Source organism: Lepidochelys olivacea, assembly GCF_965140295.1.
Source record: "Lepidochelys olivacea isolate rLepOli2 genome assembly, chromosome: 7".
Classification (NCBI taxonomy): Eukaryota; Metazoa; Chordata; order Testudines; family Cheloniidae; genus Lepidochelys; species Lepidochelys olivacea.
The window spans coordinates 9753690-9779314 of record NC_140417.1 but is presented as its reverse complement, the minus strand read 5'-3'; the positions used below and the strand labels follow the sequence as shown (position 1 = coordinate 9779314).

Sequence of the window (25625 nt, the reverse complement as noted above, 5' to 3'; positions counted from 1 at the left end):
AAAGATCCCTAATTGCTGTATTATTTTGAATTTGATATATCTTATCAAGGTGCAAGGGGGAAATTTCATAAATATAAGATACCTAAAAAGAATAGTCTTAATTACACCATGGACTAGTGGATAGAATGATTACATTTTCTACACTGTAAATTTCATACAATTAAATGCAGCAGTGTCACCTTATAAAATGTTTCAATTTTCTAATTATTTCAGTTCATTTACTCAGAAAAAAATATAAGCATGAATTTACTAAGTATTACCAAAATCTAGTCATTCTCATTCTACAGAACTGACTGGGAAGTTAGTTGTGCTTGTCTGAACTTAAATAGATCTTGACATATTGAAATAAGTATTAAAATTGATAACATTGCCAATGCTATGCTACTTACGGAAAGAATTTCAATCACATGCTATTTATTCTTTATTCTACATGCTGAATAGACTTTTTTAAAAAAATAAAGAAGTTGGAGTGATTTTTTTTTTTATCATCAAGGAAGTTTTAAAAAAATTCTTCTGGAAAGTGTCTGGCTGTGAACTTGTCAGTTAATTTCATTGGTCATCTTGCATTATGTTACATGATATATCTCATGCCACAACTGAACAAATGCAGCTGAATAAGATGCCTGATAGTTTGTCATACTAGAGCAAGAAATGTGATAATATCCAATATTTTTTCCTGAAAGTCCCAGTGAAAACAATTCTCACTATTGAAACATATTTTCCTTTAAAAAAATTTAAAAAAAACAAAAACAACAGTTGAAAAGATTTGGGCCCTGATAATTAATGGTGTTGATCCTTCTGGGGGAAAAAAAGGAAGACAAAAACCTTTGTTGATAGGCATTACAAGGTGCAGTAAAGTGTGGCTTCTGACATGATATCACCACAAGTATAGCTTAGGAATAACAACCAACAGAGAAAGAGAAACAAAAAGCTGAACGACCAAGGGAAAAGGTCATGTTATGGTTTCTGAAATAAGTGAATGCACAGGAAGGGCAAATCATTGGCAGAATCCACCACACTTCAAACTGCATCTCCGCCAATTTCCGAATAGTTCAGATTTGCCTCTGAACACCTTATCTTGCTTCAACACTAACAAATGGGAGCTGAGCTGTTTGGAAAATCTGGCTCTAATTGTAGAGGCCGAGCACGGGGAAATCAAAGCCTGGGTGAGCACATTAAGGCAACCTTCTGGGGCATGTTATATATACTGTAAATATGAAGTGGCTGCCAAAGCACCTGCAACATTACAGGACAATTACTCTAGTCATGAACTGGTCCTTCTGGGGCTGATGCTTGCTGATATGTAAGAGTGACTCCCTTACACAATGCTGGAAAGAAAACGACTTCCCTTTAAAATGTACCTTTCCAAGTTGATACTCTTTTTCCACATTTTTCCCCTTTTAAAAATTAACAAGCATGTGAATTAGAAGGTGAAAAGCCTATTTAAGAGAGAGGGTGAACTGTGACCCTGGGCAGAGCGTAGAATACCAAACTGCAATGTGTTAACTCTACTCTGTACTGTTCCTTTTCCACCCCCTTTTTGGTAAGTGTTGCAAGCTAGCATTCACTGAACTTCACTGGAAGTTGAAGCTAGACAAACTCAGACTGGAAATAAGACATACTTTGTTTACAGTAAGCGTAATTAGCCATTGGAAGTACTTGCCAAGGGTTGTACTGGAGTCTGCATCACTGACAATTGTTAACTCAAAACTGTATGTTTTTCCAAAAGATCTGCTCTAGGAATTATTCTGGGGAAGTTCTATGGTCTCTTTTATACAGGAGGTAAGACTAGGTGATCACAATGGTCCCTTCTGGTGTTAGAATCTGCGAATCTATTAAATCAGACTCCTTATAAAAATCAGACTAGAAGCATGTGATTAATCTGTGCTGTTTTACACCACTCCACAAGTGAGTTCTGCTCTCACCCATAAATTCATCTAAATCCTCATACATCTGCCATGTCTAATTCTGTGATTCGGCTATACAGCATCATATGCATCCTAACTGACCCTTTCCATCTGAACAACTAATAACTTTAGCAGACTTTAAGGGCTTGATCCAACTCTCACTGAAGTAAGTGGAACTCTTCCTGTTGGCTTTAGTGAGCATTAGATCAGGCCCTAAAATGCTTTGATGGGCTGACAGCCCATAAAAATATTATTTCAACAGCAAGAGTGCAATCCTCAAATCTTTACATGCAGGCAAAATCCCCACTGGAAGTTTTGCCCGCATAAAGGGTGCAAGAATGGGACTGCGGATTTCTACATTGAATTACAAATTCCTATCTGAAAAATAAAATCTATTCTATAGCCTATGGCAGATGCTGTGTTTGAGTGGAATTACTGGCATCACACTAGAGATACATTTATGTAATAATGTAGTACAATGGAGAGTATCCTCACTGAGTGAAATTGACGCCTATGCGGAGGGCCAGCCCAGGGCATCAGCACTACTTACATCCTCTGTACAAAGGTAAGTTTCACTCATATGGAATACTTTCATCCAAAGCATGGTGAGGTCCAGACCAAACAACACAGGACATCATTTTATGTAATATGTTTTACTGCTGTAATTTTTCAAAATTATATTTTAAGCTTAGCTTGCAGTGATCTCTGACTTCTGTGTCTTATTTAAATGACTTCTGTGTCTCCACAGCTGCCTAAATTTGGAGTACTACGATAGTGAATCAAGCCCTCTCTCTTTCCTGTATCTCACTCTTTTTCTTTTTTCTTAGATGAATGTGCATCACTTATCCTGGCCTGCTTGTTCTGCCAATTTTGGGACTTTCTTATAATGCTGCCTAATACCTGTGAAAATTGGTTGATAAATATGTGCTGTCCATCCTATAGATATCACCATACCTCCAGTGAAAACCACTCCAACAATGACTGCAACTGTGAGTGTGACATTGATTGCAGCATTTTTGAATCCTGTCACGAAACCAGTGAATGTCTGGAACTTGCCTTGGAGATTTCTGAAGTCTGTTATCACTAATAGGAAACAATTGACAGAATTCCCATAAACTATCTGAATGGAAACTGACACCGTAAAAAGGATATACAATTTTTTAAAATAATTGGAGTGTTTGCTAACCAGGGCTGTGTGTTTTCTCTGATGTCCCTTTGGAAGAACTGTATAGCATTACCAATGAAAATTTTGTTTGTATGATTTCACAAATCACTGAAGCCAATAAAGAATGAAACCCTGTTTCCTACCTTGCAACAGATGAAAACAAAATTCCTAAATACCAGCTGTACTAATTGCTTTGCTCAGGGTCAGTCTCACTCTTTTATAAAGCTCTCCATTGCATTCAACATGGATTTCCCTCCATCCACAGACATAAGCCAAATTAGGATATTCTTTTAGGAATGATATATATTAAGTCTTCTTCCTAATGGATTATTACAAAAATATGTATTACACATTGTTGGGTATTATTAATAATGTATGCGATAACATCATTTTATAATTAAAAATGTATTTATACAATCTCTTAAAATACACTTATATGCTCAGTTTAGGCAGAAAAGAAAATTAAGTGAGTTAGAAACCATGCTAGATGTAATTACAATAAAGGTCTCTAAAAAATCTCCAGTGAATTTTGAAGAGGATGCATTTTAACAGGGTACTGCAATTCAACAGTGTATTAATATGTGTGCCTACCATTATATAATATCAGGTTATGCCTATTGTTCATTAGTTATAGGAAAGAACTCCTTAATTCTAATTAGCATTAATAGAAATTGAATGCACACTTCTAGAGGAGAATTTTCCTACGGATAGCCAGTAATGTTTTTTCCCAACTTTTGTTTGTCTGATTTTTTGTAAAGAGCAGAATATTGTAAGCAATAACAGTGTGGGAAAACAGACATGAGTGCACAAAAGATTAAAAAATGCATAAAAGATAAAAAATGACAGTATCCAACTTGGAGGCACTTACTACAATCTGTAACACTCTCTGTATTTTTCTTTTCTGATAATGGGTCTGATTAATAAAAATGAAATGAACATTGTACATTACATGTGTGACAACAAAAGGATGGAAATTCAGCTACCAAGGGGCGGAGAATCTGCACATTGAGCAAAAAGGAAAATACAAAAGTTGCTCGTTCATGTGGGAGGTTTACATACTGAAGCTGGCCTGCTCTGTGGCAGCATTTGCCTTCTTTGTGCATTCACAGATTTCCAAGCAAGCTCACTGATTTCAGTACGGAAGAAATATAGTGCCTATAGGGGCCAAAAGAGGCATCCTCATGGAAAGCGTACAAGATCAGATCCTCATCGGGTACAAATCAACATAGTTCCATTGAAAGCAGTGCAGCTATAATGGACAGTATGTCTGCGCTACAGGGGGCGTGACTGCAACTCAAATAGACATACCCTAGCTAGCTTTAATCTAGCTAGCTCAGATCCCAGAGCAGTGACACTCTGGTAGCACATGCTTCAGCTCGGGCTAGTTCCACAAATAATTACCCATGGTTCCACTCCAGCAAAAGCTAACTTGGGTATGTTGACTCGAGCTGCAATCACACCCCATGGCAATACAGATACCACCTGGGATTACAATATAGACATACCTTGATTTATACCATGGGAGCATCAACCCTGAAATTTACAAGAGATTTGAAAAGATGTAACAACTACTTGTGTATTTCTTTTCTAGTAAAAAAGACTGTACATAAAAATGTTAGACTGTAATACTCTTCTTATAAATATTTTAAGGCCATATAGTCTCCTTTGCAAATTCAGCACTTTTTATTGTAATAAAAATAGACTGTATTTGGGAACAGGTGCATTAGACTCAACTGTACCTGATTTCTGTGCTTCTTGTTGAGCTGGGGGGCTGGAGTAGAAGAGGCCTGTTCACACTTTGTTGTATTATGTGCCATACAACGTCAAGCTTTTCTCAACTTTAGCCAGTTTAAGGATTGAAATGTGTGTTTCCAAATGGTCTAGCCTGTGCCAGATGTCCTACTGGGGAGTAAATTTTCTGTGTGGAGAACAGGACACAGAGGTCTGCATCTGTCAAACCCTTATTCACATTAGTTGTCCTTTCCTTATTAGTGCAAATAGTTTCATTGATTTCAATGCACATATGTGAAAGGGTAAGGAAGGCTACTCATGACCCTGACACTGCAACGTGATGCATAGAGGAGGACCTTTCACAGTTGGCCTCAGTCAGATTCATCAGGAGCAAAGAGGTCTGTCCATGTGCATCACCTAGCAAGATCAGGGTTTATTTGACTAAGGCTTTGTAGAATTGGGCCCATATTTCCTATTACCTTTCACAGCCAGCTTTTCTTCATATCGGAATCCATAGGGGTAGTGGAGAAATGGCAAGAACAGGACCAGGAGAGTCACAACCACAACAATGACTAGATGGGACAGGTCTCCCAACACTTCTTTCGGCTGTTACATGGGTTCACCACATGGAAAAGGTTGAGAACCACTGCAGCAATCGATGATGATCTTTTAAATAGTACAGAAGTGTCTCCTCACCTAATGGTTATGGGGGCATGCTATCTGGTTTCTTGTTTTATAATGCAGATGGATATTTTTGTGCCCTACAGCATGAACTAAGACACCCTGGAAAATGTTCTTCATCCTTATGTTACCTTAATGACCGAAAGGACTAACAGCTCATGTCTTCCCTCATAAAACGGTTAATTGCAAAATACAGCATACTGCATTTTCATGACACAGAGGAACTATTTAGCACATTGAGATCAGACAGCAGAGCAAGTGGGCTAGAATAATTTTCCCCCTGAAATATTCCAGAAATTAGCTTTTCTATTTAGAGATCCATCTTATTCCCACACATACCTGACTTTCACAAGTCAGACAAAATCCATTCATCAGATTCAGACTTAGACAGACAGTGTTCAGACAGGTTAAGCACAGGTACTCAAAGCAATTCTGAGCTGCATTTTTGGTTTACCTCAGAGAAAGGCCTACTCACTCAAGTGGGAGGCATTTGGGCTGCATCATTGGTCCATGCTGTCAGAATCAGCTGTGCTGCCAAAGTGAATGTCAGCTCTGCAATGTGTGAAACCTCAACTCTTTAAGACAAGGAATAAAATATCACCATTTTGTAAATGGGAACATCTCCCTGATACTCTGCCTTTCTTCAGCAACTTTATTTTTAATCCACAAAACACTGACAGATTGGGTGGAGAAGAGAGCCAATCACAACGAGCCACTTGTTCCCCTCCTACAGAAAAGGATAACGTCCACTGCAAACTTTCCGAGAGTCTCCTCATGAAGATTCCTCTGCATCCTCCTCTCCCCCACTCCACCCGAGAGAAAATGGCCTTGCACTTCACAGAAGGCTCATAGGGCACAACATGAATGAGGCTGTAATCACTTTAAAGGCAGAGATTGCCATTCACTGTATGTTTTACAGGTCCTAGAACAGTGTGGTCTCTCACTGCTGCTGCAATATAAACGTTAAACAATAAAATAAATAATAACGATAATGGAAATCCAGGCTTTGCACTGCAACTAAATTCTGTGACCACAGGCCTGGTGTCTGCTTCTCCATGGCAATCTGAATCCCTCAAGATGTGCAAGAGAGGAACCCAGGACCAGTGTCCTCAACCCAAGAAGATGGCCAGGTATAAAGAGGAGAGCAGGCTGCATTAGCCCCCTTCATTATCCTCCAGCTTCTGAGAGCTCCGGGGCTGATTTTTACCTTTTGACACTATCTCAGGTCAACCAGGATGACCAATGTCTTTCAAACTGTAAATTGGTGGTGTGACTCTGATTAGGATCCTCAGGCACTGCTGTAATATAGATAAATTACTATTAATTATTATTATATCATTCCTGTGTTGTTGTTTTTAAATAAGATTTCTACTGAGAAACTACACACTCTTTTAGCATACAGCATATAAATTGTACAGCCTAACAAGTACAGGCAAAAAATAACGAACCCCATATTGACCTGGATTTTCTAAATATTGTGTGTGAGTAAGAAACATTGGCATCTGATCTGTGTTCCATGGCCTATATAAAATGAGTTGTGGACCGAGGCCAACTCCTAATGGGCATGTGCCTACATCATAAGCACCATCAATATAACATGCAACCCGAGCAATGATGCCAAGGATTGAGTGTACACAGAGCCCTTCCTGGCCCTTATGGTAGCTCCTCTATGCCCTGGGTCAAGGCATAATGTAAAGAGCAATGCCTGTGGTGCATCAGCTCCCTTAATAAAGGGCTTTCTTCTCCAGAAACATCAGTTGGTGTCTGATATCCACTTTAAAATGAGGGTGGTAATAATTCCGAAATCTAGAGATCAAATTCTGCCTCCCCTCTAAAGCCAATGGGATAGATTGGGGGGAAATGGGGACATAATTTAGGATGTATGCATCAGAATTCATCTCAATCTCAAAATGCTTGAGCATCCATTATTATCCCAATTTTACAGATGGGGAAACCGAGGCACAGATGTCATTGTGATTTGCACAGGCACCAGGCCTGGGAATAGAACCCTTTTCTTTTGACTTCCAGTCCAGTTCACTACCCAGTGGATCATGCTGCCTCCTTATAGAACTGAAAGGAGAAAAAAAAAAGATGTTCACAGACATTGTAGGGAAGGCATGCCAGAACAGAATGTGGTAAATGACAAAATAATATTGAAAAACTATGCTTCTGTCTTAGACAATCTTGCAACTGAAACATAGTTATGTTCATTCCCAGACAGCATTATACTAAAACGAACATGGCACAAAAGGAAAAAGAATCATATGAGTGCACAAGGAAATGATCATCAGTGTCATTAAACTGTATACACAATGTATATTGCCAGCTTTGCCATGTTTTTCTATGAAATAAAAATAACAGCAAAGAAGAGAGAAGATTTTATGAGATCAACTGTATAAAAAGCATGAATGGCTTCCATTAGCACAGCACAGTTGAGAAAGGACAAGATTTAAGTCTAATATAAATATGATAAAATTATACAACTAAAGTGACATGTCCTGTTTAGAAAAGACAGAGCACAGAGAAAGGCGTAAGAAGACAGCTGAGAATTTAGTTTTATAGTGTTAAAATATATGTTTCATCTGGCACAGTATTTACAACTCCCTGGCTTAAATGTACTGCTAATGCTTCTATTTTATACTGTATCTGCTGTAGCTATGTAATAAGTGCCCAGCTAAGTTACAGGAACATCCTTTGTTCATCTTTATTCCAGTAAATGGGTATCATCTATCTCCCCAAAGTTTTAGTATTCCTTATCAGTTAATAAAGTAATTATACACACACACACACACTCTAAATATTATAGCTGGCTGGAGAATGACAATTACAGGTTTTGAAATTTGTTTTATTTCTGCACTAGAATGGAAACAAAACCTTTCCAATGTTTTCACAAAATGCACTTGTATCAAAATATCTGTTTTTCAGATTTAAAATGTCAGGTTTTCTCTTCTGGTCTCCCCCTCTCTGGAAGTGACTGGACAGTCCACCCTGAACCTCAGGAACTTTCTTGTCAAAAACTTTGTCAAAATCAACATGCCTCTGCAAAATATTTCACCTTTGCCAAAACACCACATTTTGACAAAAAAAAAAAATAGTTAAATAAGTTTTGGCCAGCTCTACTAAATATACACACACACAAACACATTTAGATAGATCGATCGATAGGAGTGTTTACATGTGCAAATGTATGTAATATCATATGTAAATCAATTGTTATTATCCAGTAATAAAAATGGCAAGTGATCTTTAATTTTCCAGGAATTCTCTTGGTGGTATAATATCCACCCTTTTCTGCTATACTGGAGGCAAATGTGTAATGCTATATGCTGGAGAAGAATTTGCAAAGCCACATCTTATTCTGTCGATATGTACTATTCACTAACCCTTGTAGTTTTCAATTTCTTCTCTCACTATCTTATTTTATGACCTGCTCAATCATTTCCTAGTTTACATCTAGCTACGGTTTTTAAAACAAGTTTTCTAAATATTTCATTTCGGTAGAGCTTAAAATCAGGGACACGCATCAAGATTAATCTTTTCAAAAATATAATAACCAACAATTAATCCATTTCCAAACCCTCATTTTTAATACAAAATTCAGAGTTTTGTATAGTTTATAACCCATAATACCCATAAAGTCATTATATGAGAGAGAAAACTGGAAACATCCAGTTGGAAAGCAGAAGGTATATTTTTAGCTACATCAAGCCAATTGTATGCAGCTCTGCACACTTGTGTAATTCCAACATCAAAAATAATCCATAATATTCCAGAGGAATAAATCCAATTCTTAGTTATATACATTTTCCTACAAGTCGATCAAAACTCATTCCAAAAATGTCTCAGTCTCTTTGAGAGTTAGAGTTGGAGCAAAAGACTGATTCCTTTAAAATGCCTTCAGAGCTTCCAGAGATGTTAAATCTAATTGCCCATAGCATAGCACTGATCCACAAAGGTTTAAGTCATGGAAAATGTATTTTATCTTTATAAAAGTTTTCCTACACAAAGTTTATCATGGCACAGTAAAGTCAAATACAACTTGCTCCTTACGTATTCCAGGTGGAAAGAAATTAACCTTTGATGCTTCACCTTGATTGCCTAGTCGGGCCAGAAAAATGTATTTTCTTACTAAAGAGCTAAATATTTTTCCTTTTGAGTAAGAAATGACTGGAAGCCAAGGCACATATAAAAATTATGCATGAGGAAACTGTGGAAATCAGGCAGAGCCAAGATCAGGGTCATTTGATAACCTTAAGAAGCTGCTTTATTATTATTAATTATTGGTATTGCAGTAGTATCTGGAGGCTCCAACTGAGATCAGGGCCCTATTGTGCTAGGCAGCGTACATACACCTAGGAAGAGACTATCCCGGCCCTGAAGAACTTACCATCTAAATAGACAAAGGGTGTATTATTATTCTCAGATTACAGATGAAAATCTGAGACTAAGGCCTTGTCTACACTATGGGGGTAAATTGACCAAAGTTACGCAACTCCAGCTGTGTTATTCAAGTAGCTGGAGTCGATATAGCTTAGGTCGACTTACTGCGGTGTCTGCACCATGTTGGGTGTCTCTCCCGTTGACTTACCTTATGCTTCTTGTTCCGGTGGAGTCGATCTGCGGACAATTTAGACCCGCTAAATCAACCCCGGGTGCATCGATCACCGCAGCTTCAATCCCCGATAAGTGTAGACATGCCCAGAGAGATTCAGAACTCCACTCTAAGGTACTTGCCCAAAATCAGAAAGGAATCTGGGATAAGCCAGGAACTGAGCCCCAAGCTGCTGAGTCCCAGCCCAGGGCCTTAATTGCAAGACATGGCAGAATTCCGGATGGACATGTCTATAGAAAGGAGAGAGAAGGAACAGGAGGAGGAGACACAAATCATTTTAAAACATCCTTGCAATCATTCAAAAGGTATCTCGGTTCTAATTCTTTTTGATATATGTTAAGTTTTTAGACCTTGCCCCTTGCATTCTGCAGATCTGAGCCATTTGCTTCTTAGGGCAGGGTTAGATACACAGGCGTTATTCAATGTGGACTTCAGTTAAGTCTGGAGTCAAGCCCCAGCAGCTGAGGGTAGGCTAAGAAACAGGGACCCCTCTCATCGTGGTTCTAACACCAAATCCATCTGCAGCCTTAATAAGAGATCGCTACATAGCTGAGAACAATGTTTATGGCTCTCTGTGCTCCAGTACACCTCAGATTGATGTTAAGTTTATTTTTTAAGTTGAACTAGATTGCCCTGCATCTGTATCTTGTTCCCTCCTCACTAATTACCTTGTGAAAAGCCAGGTGATTCAGCCAAAAACTTTAAGACTTAACTTGCATTTGGAAAACAATTAATAGACCAATATGACCTTGGAATTCTTCCCCTCCCACCACACCAAACCTGTTCTAGTTCCATTAAGCATCAAAAGATCATACTCTCCCCCCCTTATGGAACCAGAGAGTTTCCCTCCTATAAAGCAGAGTGTAAAGGCCAGCTGCACTCCTGTGGCTGCTGTTACAATCTGCAGCCTCACTTGCCAGACCCCAGGATCTATATAGGCTCACAAAGACTATAAAACATTTGGTGCAGAGAGGGGGGGAAGGGGAAAGAAATGCCTGAGAGCTCTGCTTTATAGGACATTTTATACTTATTTGCACCCATGCCAAATGATTGGCAACCTCTTTCAAGGGGCACCAGAATGTTACCCTGAATATACCCTGGAAGTCAAAGCCAGCTATCACCTTCTCCGATGTCAGCTCTCTATAAGTCAGGACCAAAACAGAGCTGCCCTGTCCCTATGACTTGGTTAATTCTGGGTTACGTGCACACAACTTCGGCAGGTTGAAGCTCAGTTAAAGTTTTAGTCTCTCTGGCAGTCTAAGAAACAGGGACTCCAGGATCCTCATCCTGGCTCCGACGTCAAATCCATCTGCGGCCTAGGACGAGTCACTTAACAGCCCTGCCTCAGTTTCCCTTTCTGGCAAATAGCACTAATACCTACCTTGCAAAACTGTCCTGAGGATTCATTGAAGGAACATTGTCAACTTAATAGACAACCACACTTCTCTCTGAAATATTCCTCTCTCCTGTTGTTGCAACCCTAACAGCTACGGGGACTGTGACTTGAAAGCAGCTAGCAGGAATTAAAAATGGCTGGCGTTTTAGTTTGTTTGCTCTGTGCTTTGGGCAGTACTTTGTGAAGAGTCAGCATTCTTGTTTTGATTCTGGTTATTGGCACTTCCTACATCTCACAGTGGTGTGATGACATCGCCTTTATACACGGCTCTGGAGGGAGCTCGTGTGCAAGCTCTTCCCCAGGCCTAGCATAAGTTGTAGAACAGCTGCTGTTTCTCACTGTGTGTCTAGAACAGAGTCTTTTCCTGGGACCCCTATGCAGAGCCAGAGAACAAGAGAAGCCAGGTAAGAGGAAGCACAGATGATGGCTGGGGGAAAACTCGTCTTTGCTCCCCAGACAAGCAGAGGGCTGATGAAAAACTCAGACCAGGGGGCCAAGGAGCAATCGTCCTGCCTCTCCAGACCTCTGCACAGTGGTAGGTAACATCAGCAGCCTGGGGCGTGGCCACCAAGGGTGGCCCTGTCTTTACATGCTAAGCTGGCTGGAAGGAGTGAGTTTTAAAGAGATTTAAAGGAGGTGAGTGAGATTGCTTGTGAAGAGGGGTGAGGGAGGCAGTTTTAGGCACTGATGGCAGCATGATAAAAAGGCTGGTGTCATAACTGGGAGAAGAAGACTAGAGGAGCGACATGCACAGCACGTAAGAAAGAGACGGTAACAAGCCGAGATCCAGTCGGAGGCTGAGCTGTGTAGAAAGGTGAGGGCAAGTAGCTTGAATATGGAAGAAACAAGAGGCTGAAGGTTTGAGTGGTCGCCTTTGCTGTGATCACAGCTATTGCTAAGGGTCTAAAAACAAATGTGCCCTGTCCTGACATGAAAAAGGAACATTTTAACTCAGCACCTCTTTGGCCGTCATCCTTCTTTTTTTCACGTGTGTGTGTGTTTTATTTGCAATTTTCCTCTCTCTGTGGGTTGTTCTTGGCAACACACGTTCAAGCAGTTTGTGCTTTTGTGACAGCCGTACTTTGTATTGCAATGAGACAGGCTGAGTTGCTGATGTTGCCAAGAGTTGAGACAAAGAATATTTGAAACAAAAGAAAAATTATTTATATTACAGGAGCACCCACGCTTTGCTAGGTACCATACAGACATCTAAAAAGACATAGGCCCTATCCGGAGGATCTTAAAACATAGAAAGACAAAAAAAAGATGATATGGCAGGGAAAGAGATGCAAGATTCAAGTGCAGTGGTCAAGGTGATGATGGGCAAATGAGTTGTTAGTTCCATATTTTGGGTTGTTTGGTATTTGTTTGTATTAAAGTTCATTTAATTCTTCCTAAATGCCCTTCACCCTAGTCACTTAGTTCTTTTTTTTTAGTTTTTTTTTTAATTTACAGTGTAAACACTCATTTTTTGAAAGTGATGCTAATGAAAGCAGAAAATTAAGAACTCAAAGCTTAATAGTAACTGTGGCTCTGACCATCAGATCTGGGCAAGATCTGCTCAGCACAGGATCGGACAGGGGGGAAAGATGGGCAAAGGTGACTGATTTTAAGAGCAGAAGGAATCATCATGATGGTCTAGTCTGACCTACATTACACAGGCCATAGAATATCACTCAGTGTTTATGCATCAAGCCCAAAGACTCGGGATTCAGCTAGAGTATGTCTTTTAGAAAGACATCCAATTCTGATTTAAACACAGCGGGCCAGATCCTCACTGGGGGCAATTGGCGCAACTTCACTGAAATCAGTGGAGCTCTGCTGATTTACATCAATTGAGGACTGGCCCTTTGCGCTTACCTAAGTGCTGGGAAGGCTGGGGACTGCTTTGGCTCCAGACGCAAGTTAGAACAACCTCCGGACTCCTTTAATATATGCCACCTTGTGAAAGCCCCTTGGGCGTAAGGCACTGTGCGGGGGTGAGAGAAGCATTGACCAATAAGTACATCCCCTTGCTCCTACCCAAAAGATAGATTTGATAAGAGTCACAGGGTCCCAGTTCTATAATTTAGGTCTGTGAAGTCTCAAGGCAGGCAGAGTTACCAGTGCAGGTTGAAGAGAGCTTACTTCCCCCAGTCCAAGTTCTGTCTTCCTTCACTCTTCCTGTGCAACATCTCTCACTTCTTCCTGTGCAACCTCTTTGCTGCTAATGGAGTAGCACAGGCAGAAGTGAGAGCAGAATTTGCCCCAGTAGCGTGATCTGAGATTGTTAGTGGACTGAATTTTGTCAAAACGACTTTGTTCGACCCACTATTTTGAACCTTCCTATGTACAACAGTTAAGACTCAGATTTGTCAAAACAGGATAGGTGCTGCCAGAGGATTAGTAATTCATTTTTTGTCCCTGTACAAAGCCATTTTAAGGAAAGAAACAACATGTCAGAGCTATGCTAACAACTGACTGTACCAACAAGGAGGGATTTGACGTATTTTTCTATGCTGCAGTGACTGTTATAATAAAAGACAGCAGTGCATTAGTGAAAGATTTATGCTAGTATTTCAACAATGGAAAACATGAGGGTGACTATGTTCTCATTCTCCCTGAGACAGGCAGCCAGGACACGTCATGTAACAATATTGCCAGGAATGAAGTTACAGCTGAAGAAATGCTGATTTGCTCATGCAGTAAGACAGTTCCAGGAAGCAGGACAAACCCTCGCTTTATTTGTGGTCTCAGATGGAGAATTTCATAAGGGAACTGCCCATCCCCGCCTGTTTAGGAAAAACTACTTTCCTGATCCCAGAACATGATGAGAAAAGGTGACGCACCAACCTGCCTAGAGTCACCCACCCTGCCTTGAAGGGCCCAAGTTCTTTCATGGTCCCTTCCTAAATGTAGCGTCCTTGGTGGCATCATAATTGAAGCCATCTGTACCAGGAAGACAAGCTGATTGAATTTACTAATGATACATTCTCTAGAAACCTTTGGTTGCTGAACCCAGCATTTTGTGCCCACAATTAAATTACAAACAAAAAGGGCATTTGGTAACATTTGACACCGTGATGTCCAAGTAACTGGTTTATAGGAAAATCAGCAATAAAGACCCACTCTGTCCAAAGCCAAAGGGAGATTTGACTACCGACAGAGATAAGAACAGGACTGGGTCCCTATCAGGGGTATTGGAGCTATGCAAGATTACTATTAATGTTTTGATACACATTTGTATTTAAAAACCCACCCACAGTCAGATATAACCAAAATGAGAGAAAATTATATTAAAAAGTGAGTGAGAACAGCCATGTCATCCCAAAGCAGAGAAGGGGCTCGCTCCTTTCCCACCCACCATGTACAGATTGCCCAGACTGCATGGAAAAGTGGGGGTAAAGGCACCATCCTCCCCGTTCCTTGGTGCTCCAGAGAGCCTTATCTAGGGCTGGGGACCTATGCACAGGAAGGAAGACGGGTGCATGGTCTCCATTTCTAACAAACACTTTGAGGCAGGGGCCATGCCTTCCTCATTATTTGCAGAGCACCTAGCTCAATCAAGATTGCGGTCTCCAGTCACCATATAAAAGATTAAATAATAATAATTCCTCCATGACCCTTCCCAAAAAAACAGTGGGTTGTTTACGAGGGCTATACTGACTGTTCACTTCCACAGGGAGACGCTTGGCACAGGCAGAAACCCCTAATCTCCTTTACAAGGAGGCTTGGGGGGCAGCTGCTGGCAGGGGAAGTCCTGTGAACTGTGAGGTATCTGCAAAGGCAGGCAGCATAGAGTCCCAGGGTCTCCAAGCTACAACTTGGTGCCTCCATGAATCTCCCAAGCTTTCTGCATAAATCTTGGGGCACACGTGTGTTTCAGGTGCAAAGCCCTCTACTCCGTTTCATGTTGAACAGTAGTAGGGCAGGCTCCATGAATTTCAGTCATCGGCTCACGTTTATGCAGGTACAGGAAGGGTCCAGCGAAGAGCAGTTAATGCAGATAAAAATACAAGGGGAGCTAACCAATCCTGGCGGCTGTATGTTGTTGTCAGTGTTGCCATCATATGATATCAAATTTCTGAAAGACTCATAGCCAACCACACAGCAAAATGAGTGTGTGTGTGTGTTTGTGTACACGCTTAGAGCCCAATCCTCCATGGAGGTCAATGTTCATTTCAGGTGTATCAAAGATGGAGTAGTAGTCTCCCAGGTTGCTCCCAGGGGTGTAATGAATGGGGAAGAGGAAAGAAAAAGGGCAGAGAATTACAAGGTGAGTTAAACCTTGTATCCCTCTTGGAGATAAATCTGAACTCAACCCATTAAGTTCAACAGGACAACTGTTGTGAATAAGAAAAACAGGGTTTGGCTGCTTATTTGTCTCACTTACTACTGACAGCTCTCTGATCTATAGAAAGGGCATTCTAGCAGTAGGGATGAGTAGAGATAGCTCCTATAAAAAGCCCCTGATAAAAAGAAAAGAGCACATATTTATGAACAAGCCAAGTGCTTCAGTGAACATTTTCCCCCTCTATAGAAGTCTGATCCAAAGCCTATTGACGTCTATGGGTTTTGAATAGGGTCCTCATAGAACAGGAGTATATAAACAGTAGGATCTGGCAGTTGTAATCATTTAATGGAACGGACTACATATGTCCATGGACTTAAAAATAAAGCTTTGAGGGGCTAGTTGGTTTTTTTTAAACTTCCCTACTTGCAGGGGGGACCATAAAACCATTCTAGCATGAGTCAGAGAACCAGACTTGGCAAAGTTAAGCCTGCCACTTTAAAAACAGAACACTAATTAAATAAACTAGCAACAGGGAGAATAAAATAGCTTTCCCCCCAGCCCTCCCCCCCACAGTAACTAATCTAGCCTGAAGTGAATTAAAAAATATTTTACGTGGATCCCATTCATATACAAAATAAAGAAAAAAACATGCTTGCAAAAATTCACTTGGCAAAAGTCTAACTCAAACTGCCCTGGCATAAAAGTGCAGTATTATTTTTTTAAATCCAGTCTAGATAGAAGGAGGATTTAGCTCTAAGTGATTGCATCTCTGAGGAAAGGTCAAATGAATAGACTTTGTAGAGCTGTTCTCTGCAGAGCTCATGCTGATTTGTGGCCACTCTGCTCATCCATTGCAGTGTTGGCAAGTCTCATGATTGCGGTATTTGGTGTTTTTCTAAAGCCTCAGCTCGTGGAGTCATGTTATTACATGAGAATGTTAGCTTTCATATTTTTTTAAAGAATATATATTTCCAGCCCTCAAGGTTGAAGAGAAAAGCTTAAAAATGTAAACCCTAAAGGCTCCAAACCCAGAACTCCAAATTTACTATTATTTAAAATCTCAGGATTTTTAAATTAATCCCAGGATTTCTGGAGGGGCTTGACTCATGATTTGAGAATGCACGGAGTTGGCTGTACTGGTAACAAGCTTATGAAGTGTGTGCCACGTTTCCTTCTAATGGAGAGTCAAAAATAGAAGGTAACAGCTTGCTACTACTGTCACCTAATGGAATTGCTCCTTTAGCCTGGGCTTTTGAACTAAAGGTCCTGTGTACAAATGTTAATGTGAGGGTTATTGCAGATCTACTGGCTACATTCCTGCTCCCTCCTACAACATTCCTCTATGTTTCCAGGGATGGAGTGCCTGTAGAGCAAAACTCTGCAATGCATAGGAGGTGTGAAGGTCCACATCTAGGCTCTACTTTGGTCTGTCCTCCTCTGCACATTTGAGAGCAAGCATTCCAGAAAAATAAGACCAGTTCTGAAGTCACAACAACATGCAAAAATGCTCCCATTTTCAGCACTTCAAATTGTTTTATGGACATTTGGCAATTTTCTTAGAGATTAGCCACCAATTTGTATCATATCCATTGCTTATAAGCAGCAGAATCCTAAGAAATATTAGGAACAGCGAGACACTACAAAGATTCGTGGGACAAAAGCACCAATAATTTGACAGAAAACAATCTATTTATCAAATACAACTAACTCCCCAGTAAAGCACCCTACACTTCTGGTATTAGTCAGGAGTAGATGTGAAGCTTGATGCAAGGATCACTGGGTGCGGTTCTGCAGCCTGTGTTATGCAGGAGATCAGACTAGATGAACAAAGTGGTCCGTTCCTATAAAAATATTTCAGCCAAAATTATGCAGAAACTCTGCTCAATTTACCTAAGGGTCATCCCATTAACTTCAATAGGACTCCACTTATGTGAATAAAACAAGCAGGACTTGCTCCAGAATTTCTGTCATCCCAGATAAGCGACAATGGATACAAAGCGCACAGCCTGAAGTTATTCATTCCCAAGATTTATTTTTATTGACCGCTATTTACCGAAGTATCTGCAGCTGAACATTTGGGACTGTCTCTATGGCCAGCTTAACCTGCACAACGCTTCCCCAAGCATGAACCCAAGAGCAGGCATGATGCACTCCCCATTTTTACACGCTGCAGCCTGTGCACTGTATGTTATTGTTATGGGAGGACTGTGCACTCCCCATGCATCTAAAGCTTCCAGTAACTTCAGCGGGAGATGCAAGCGTACAGTGAATGCAAGCACAGGGCTAATATGGGGTGGAGCACATTCTGTCCAATATTATAGGGTCTTTATGCACATACATAAATTCCATTAATGCTCATTAGCATTCCAGGCACACATTGTAAGGGAAATAATTGACTGGGGTGCAAGAGAGTTCATAGTGAGTGAGAAATATGTGACTCCTATTTATGAAGTGTCTCTCTATATTCCATGGACTACATTTGGTTTTCAGTTACAGCTGGGCAAGACCATTGGCTCAGTGGCTTATGCAGTCTATATGTCTGGAACTTATATGGCCCCATCAACAAAACATTCTGAGCCCCTCACACACATTGTTGAATTTACTCTCCCAACGCCCTCTGAAGAAGGGCAGTATTATTATACAGAGGGGGACTGAAGCACAGAGAAATCAAGTGACTTACCCAGGAAGGCTGTGGCAAACCCACATCTCTTGATTCCCAGCCCAGTGCCTTAACCCTGGGCTCATCCTTCCTACCTCCTGTAACAGAAGGTATCACGTGTTTCTAAATTTCTCATTTAAATTACATTTAATAAGGAGGGTATATGAGATTTTATTTACAGAAGTTTCCTGCTCAAGGTAATAGGAGAAAATAAAAATCTATTGACTGTGGGTAGAGAACAATGCAGACACAGATATTGTTTATTGTCACTGTGTAACTACAGATAAAAAATCATTGACTATCACTATTGTTTATGGTTATCATCTGCAGTAGTTAAAGGGACAACTCCTACCTTTTTTCCTCACACACAACTCCCATTGATTTCAGTGGGTAAAATACCATCATAATGTTGTCTCTCTATACGATAATCTTAGTAAATGATCATTTCTTGACAACCCTATACCTGAAGAATTCTCACTAAATCATAGAAGCATAGGGCTGGAAGGGATCTCAATAGGTCATCTAGTCCAGTCCCCTGCACTGAGGCAGGACTAAATATTATCTAGACCATCCCTCAAAGGTATTTGTCTAACTTGTTCTTAAAAACTTCCAAATGACAGAAATTCCACAAACTCATCGGCAGCGAGTAAATCGCCGGCTGGGGGAGGCTAGTCCCCAGCCCTGCCCCTTCTGCCTGAGGCCCTGCCCTTTCCACCACCACCCCGGCCAGAGCCCAGAGCGCCCCCCTCCCCCCGACCCAGTCCCACCCCAGGCTAGTCCCCCAGCCCCAAAGGAGTGCCAGGAGGGCGCACAGCCCCAGAGCGCTGGGAAGGTGGGTGGTGCATGGCCCCAGCCCCCCCAGCCCTGGAGCTCTGGGAAGGCGGCCCCCAGCCCCAGAGGGCGGGAGAGACACAGCCCAAGCACTGGGGGCTGGAGGACTGGAGCCACATGCAGGAAGGGGTGGTAAGCAGGGGGCGGGGGCACGCCTGGCTGTTTGGGGAGGCGCAGCCTCCTCCAGCCTATGTGACCCGCCACCCGGGCACAAATTTCCTAGGTAATTTGCTCCAGTGCTTAACTACCCTTACAACTGGGAAGTTTTTCCTAGCGTCTAACCTAAATCTCCCTTGCTGCAATTTAAGCCCATTGCTTCTTGTCCTGTCTTCCACGGCTAAGGAGAACAATTTATTACACTCCTCTTTTTAACCACTTTTTACATTCTTGAAGACTATCATGTCCCCACTCAGTCTTCTCCAGATTAAACAAACCCAATTTTTTAAAATCTTTCCTCAGAGGTCATGTTTTCCAGACCTTTAATCATATTTTTTGCTCTTCCCTGGACTTTCTCCAATTTGTCCACGTCTTTCCTGAAGTGTGGTGCCCAGAACGGGACACAATACTCCTGCTGAGGCCTTCTCAGTAAGGCTGCGAGTCTGTCAAAGAGATCACAGAAGTCACGGATACCGTGACTTTCCAGGACCTCCATGACTTCCACAGCTACAGACGCTGCCTCCCGTGACATCCACAGCTGCTGGGGTGGCCCTGGGTCAGCTACTGCTGGACCAGCCTCAGGGCCAGCCGCACCAGCTACTGGTCGGGTGGCCCCGTCTGGCTGGTCCAGGGGGCTGCCAGAGAAGCAGTGGTCTCGAGGGTGGCCCTGGAGCGACGGTCTGAGAGCAGCAGCAGTCCTGGGAGCTGCCCAAGAGGCCGTCAGAGCAGCGGCCCCCGGGAGCCTTTGAGCGGGAGGAGGCTGGGGCAGTCAGCTCCTGCCTCTGGAGCAGGGGCCGGCCGTCAGCCCCGAGGGCCCTCCAGAGCAGTGGCACCCTGGAACGCCCGGAGCAGCTAAGATTTAGTCAGGGATATTTATAGTAAAAGTCATGGGCAGGTCATGGGCCATGAATTTTTGTTTATTGCCCATAACCTATCCTTGACTTTTACTGAAAATACCCATGACTAAATCTTAGCCTTACTTATTAGTGCTGAGCGGAGTGGAATAATTACTTCTCATGTCTTGCTTACTCCTGCTAATATATCCCAAAACAATGTTCACTTTTTTTGCAACAGCATTACATTGTCGATTCATATTTAATTTGTGATCCACTATAATATCCATATCCCTTTTTTTCCAGTACTCCTTCTTAGGTAGTTATTTCCCATTTTGTATTTGTACAGTTGATTATTCCATCCTAAGTGTAATACATGGCATTTATCCCTATTGGATTTCATCCTATTTATTTCAGACCTTTTCTCTAGTTTGTCAAGATTGTTTTGAATTCTAATTCTGTCCTCCAAAGTGCTTGCAACCCCTCCCAGCTTAGTATTGTCCATAAATTTTGTCTGTATTCTCTATGCCATTATCCAAATAATTTATGAAGATATCTAACAGAACAGACCCAGAACAGATCTCTGTGGGACCTCCACCCAATATGCTTGAGTGTGAACCATTCAAAACTACCCTCTGAGTACAGTTTTCCAACCAGTTGTGCACCCGTCTTATAGTACTATAGGTTCATCTAGGCTATATTTCCCTAGTTTGTTTATGAGAATGTCATGTGAGACCATATCAAAAGCCTGACTAAAGTTGAGCTATATCACTCTACTGCTTTCTCCCTATCCACAATGGTTGTTACCCTATCAAAGAAGGATATTAGGTTGGTTTGACATGATTTGATTTGACAAATCCATGTGACTTGTTACTATATTAGCTAAATGCTTACAAATTGATTGTTGATTCATTATCTTAATGCACGTTAAGCTGATTGTCCCCCTCCTCTCACCCCCCCCTTCCGGTTGTCCTTATTCCTCTTTTTATAGATAGGTACTATATTTGCCCTTTTCCAGTCCTATAGGATTTCTCCTGCCCTCCACAAGTTTTCAAAGATAATTGCTAGTGGCTCAGAGATTCCCTTCAGACAGATCCTTAAGTATTCCAGGATGTATTTCGGAAGCCCCTGCCAACTTGAAGACATCTAACTTGTCTAATTTCAGAGTAGCAGCCATGTTAGTCTGTATTCGCAAAAAGAAAAGGAGTACTTGTGGCACCTTAGAGACTAACAAATTTATTTGAGCATCCGATGAAGTGAGCTGTAGCTCACGAAAGCTCATGCTCAGATAAATTTGTTAGTCTCTAAGGTGCCACAAGTACTCCTTTTCTTTTTGCTAACTTGTCTAAGTAATTCTTAACTTATCCTTTCGCTATTTTAGCCTCACGTCCTGCCCCATTTACATTCTGTTAGTTTTCTGATCACTGCTAACCTTTTTGGGGAAAACTGAAACAAAAAGGGTATTTAACACTTTGGCCATTGCTGCATTTTCTGTTATTGTCTTTCCCTTCTCATTGAGTAACAGGCCTACCATGCCCCCAGTCTTCCTTTTGCTTCTAATGTATTTGTAAAATGTCGTCTTGTTGTTCTTTCTGTCCCTAGCTATTTGGGACATTTTGGGCTTTGGCCTTTCTAATTTTGTCCCTACACACTTGTGTTGCTTTTTTTATATCCATCCTTCATAATTTTAACTAGTTTTCACTTTTTACAAGGCTCTTTTTGGAGTTTCAGGTCACTGAAGATCTCCTGGTGAAGCCAGGGTGGTCTTTTACTGTACTTCCGATCTTTCCTGTGCATTGGGATAGTCTGATCTTGTGCCCTTAATAATGTCTCTTTAAAAACTGCCAGCTCTCCTTAACTTTTTTCCCTTAGACTTGCTTCCCATGGCCTCTTACCTACGGATTCTCTGAATTTGCTAAAGTCTGCCTTCTTGAAGTCCATTTTCTTTCTGCAAAAGTGTATGTCCCCAGTGGAGTAATATTTTTTGAAAGAAATTAACTGTAAATACCTTCCCTCCATCTATATTTCTACACTTGTTAGCTTTTCCTCCCAGCTCTCCTCTGCCTTTCAATATGCTAAAATTGAGCCTGGAGAAGAACAGGACATATGTATTATGAAGAGTTTCTGCCTATAGGCTTAGCATGGGACTTGAGCACATGCATAAACTTAAGCACATGCCTAATTGCTTTGCTGAACTGGGAGTTAATTTTTTTTTATTCCACAGAGGGTGTAAAATCTATTCAAATGAATTCTTATAGTTGCCCTGTGAGTCTGTTTTGTACCAACATAACCAATTGCCCATTGTAAGAAGACTGTAACAAACTCACAATACCTCCTATTCCTCATAGTACATGCAAGTAAGAGAAACTTAAGCTGTATTTGAATCAGCATTTCTTTCTGTGCTTACTAGTTGTAACACTCAGACTAATGCCATTGACTGAGCTGTATACACTGAAATATAACATGCTTTTCTATATAATTAATGGAACTTTGATTCAGGAATAAAAATAATGCAGCAACAATTCTCTTGGATCTCAGACTCCCATCAGGACCTATAGCCCTGTCTTTCTTTTTCTCTAACATTGGTCATTCTTTTCCAAAGTAATATCCATTTGACTATCAAAACTAAATGGTTTATTTTTCAAATGGTAAATTTTTTCAAAAATGTATTGCTGTACAAAATATGTCCATCCTCATTAGATCCATTTTCTCAATTAAATTCAAGTTTCTGTGTCCAAAAGGCATAAATCTGGGTATTGATTTGGTCATAAAATAATGAAACTCCCAGAAGCCTTCTAAACCCATTTTACTTGGATGAGCATATAGGCTTTTAAAATATCAAGTTATTCCAGTATTTAATACACATAACTGCTTTCAGAGGTCTAAGGCAATAAGGCATATTTCCCCACTCCATTTGAAGTACCACAGCTACAAGCAATGGCCCCCTACTATTTTTAAAGCTTTGGACCATATTTTATTCAGTGTGAGCATGATATTTTTTTAACATGAACTTTATACCCTGGAGCCAAAAATCAATAACCTATCGAATCAAAGGTCTGTAAAGCAACAACAGGCTCCTGGTGTTGTGCACCCATAAAATGCATTTCAGTCTAAATCTACACTTCCAAAATAGTCTAGTTCTGAATTTATTGCCCTGTTCCGACAAGATTACTGGATAATCAATGTGTACTTCCAAAAAACAAACTTTTTTAGGGAAAATATTGTCTTCCCTTCTTATCAAAGCAAAGAACCAAAATCAATCATGCTACGTTTTTTATTCTGGGCCCAATTCTACAGTCCTTATTCACACTGAGTATGACATGACTATGCAAGTAGTCCCATTAATTTCAGTGGGGCTGCTCATACAGGGTGAAATAGATCCTTGTGCAGAGAGCAAGCCCTAGTCCTGTGTACCACTTACATCTCACTTAGGCTCCATTTTTGAAGGTTTAAATTGGATTTATCTGGTAAATGTACATAGGATTTAGCAGTACATAGGTCTCATACTGGCGATTTGCACAGGAGTGAATTTCAACCATTGTAAAGATGGTGGAATCAGACCCAGGATAAATATCACAATTTTGCTTGATTTTACTTTGAAATCCCATCTACATTCCAGTCACAGCTTGACAAAAAATAATCACACACAGTTAAATACAGTATTTTATGAACATTCAGAAATGTTCTTTTCTAGCGTGAAGTGAAATATACATGAAAACCTATTTTGCTAAATCAGCATATATGCTGTGTAAACATTTTTTTCTTCAGTCTACAGAGTTTAACAAACAAACCTGCCTTGAATAGTGCATCATTTACTCTTTTGATAACTGGGAACAGCACTCTAAATTTGGTGCTTTTGCAACGTATTTGATGCTCCAATTTCCTTCAAATAGCTACTATGTGCTATTTCCTCACCTGCCTTTAACAATAGAGGGCTTGATTTACCATTGGTTCACAGTGGTGTAGCTCCAAGAGTTACCCTGATGTAAAACTGGATTAACAGCCCCTCTACTTGTACATGTAAGTGCAAAAATAGCTTTTGAAGGAACTTGAAGTATCACGATCACGTTTCAGTGGAGTTACACCAACATGGAGTTACAATGGGGCATTGTAGTAGTGAATCGAGCCCAGAATATTTATATTAAGATTACTAATGAGCATAGAGAAACATAGGGACTTTCATTTATGGGAGAGTCATATCAACTCTTTAAACTATGATCTCAGAACCATCTGGTAGAGAATATACAGTACATATAGTAAGCCAAATTCTGCAGTCCATTAAACTGACAAATACAAAGTGAGACCGAAGACTTCAACCAAAGCTATGCTTATTTTTGTTTGATGTATCTTTCACCTTTCAATTCCCTCCCATAAATATAGCCAGGGTCTTGTCTTTTTCAGACAGCAGACACATCTCCCCTCTGTACTAACCATCACAGACTCTAGGAGACAGACCACCTTTTCTTGCTTGATCTGTCATGTGTTTCCCAAGAACATAGTTCTTTGAATATGTTGATACCCAAGCACCATCACTATTGTATGTTCATGATCCTGTTCTCCAAACTGAATAGTTTCAGTGACTCTTATTAACTTAAAGTAATTCTTCAGACCCAGAGATAATGACAGGATTAACAGCACCTGAAATGTGCTTCTTCCAGAATTAAATCCACCACTGTAGCTTTGCAAGGCAATGCCCATCTTTGAAAGCTTGAACAGCTGCAGAATGGGAATGCAGCCTTTTCTTACTTCTTTTGTGACATCTCTTGTTTTGGCTGGTGCTTTTTTGTTATCAGAGAGATGGTCAACCAAATGTGCCGGAAAGTCCATTTCTAGCAGAGTGGACCAGAGTTTTGCATGACAAACTGTAACATTTGATTTTTGTGCTGCACCACCTGGCCTGTAGTTTCCTTGGTCTCAAATCAGAATCCTGATTATGAATGTTCTAAGCTTGACACTATCATTTATCAAGCGTCTTGTGGTTAAAAGGATGCAAGCGGCACATAACAGAAAAGGAGACACTGATGCAGAAGCATCCACAGAAAGCATTGCTCGAGCTGTCTACAGACTCCAAGATTAAGTGTGAAATCTGACAGGAAGAATATGTATTAAAAATATGTGTTGACAGAATGATTTAACTAATATTTTAAAGGCAAAACATCAACTGCATTTCCATATCATTTATAATCTTGGTGAACAGGGTACTACAGAACAGGCTATCCCCTTCTGTCATCATCTCCTTAGTCTCTACTTCATTTTACAGCTCAAGTATGCTTTAGTAAAACAAAGCTTGAGCTTTAGGACCAGATTCTCAGCCGGTGTAAATCAACATAGCACTATTGATGCCACTGGGGCCCAGATATCAATGAAGCTGCGCTGATGTA

At 40.7% G+C, this 25625-nt stretch overlaps 1 protein-coding gene across 1 annotated transcript in view; it reads left to right on the top strand.

Annotated features, from left to right (window-relative positions):
• Positions 1–2994, top strand: part of MDFIC2 (MyoD family inhibitor domain containing 2) — a gene marked incomplete at both ends in the record, with an annotated part of 52798 nt that extends 49804 nt beyond the window's left edge. The window contains one exon of the mRNA XM_084632804.1: positions 2735–2994. Coding sequence (XP_084488930.1) covers positions 2735–2994 — 260 coding nt within the window. The remainder of the gene's footprint in view (positions 1–2734) is intronic.
• Between the last annotated feature and the right edge of the window lie 22631 nt (positions 2995–25625).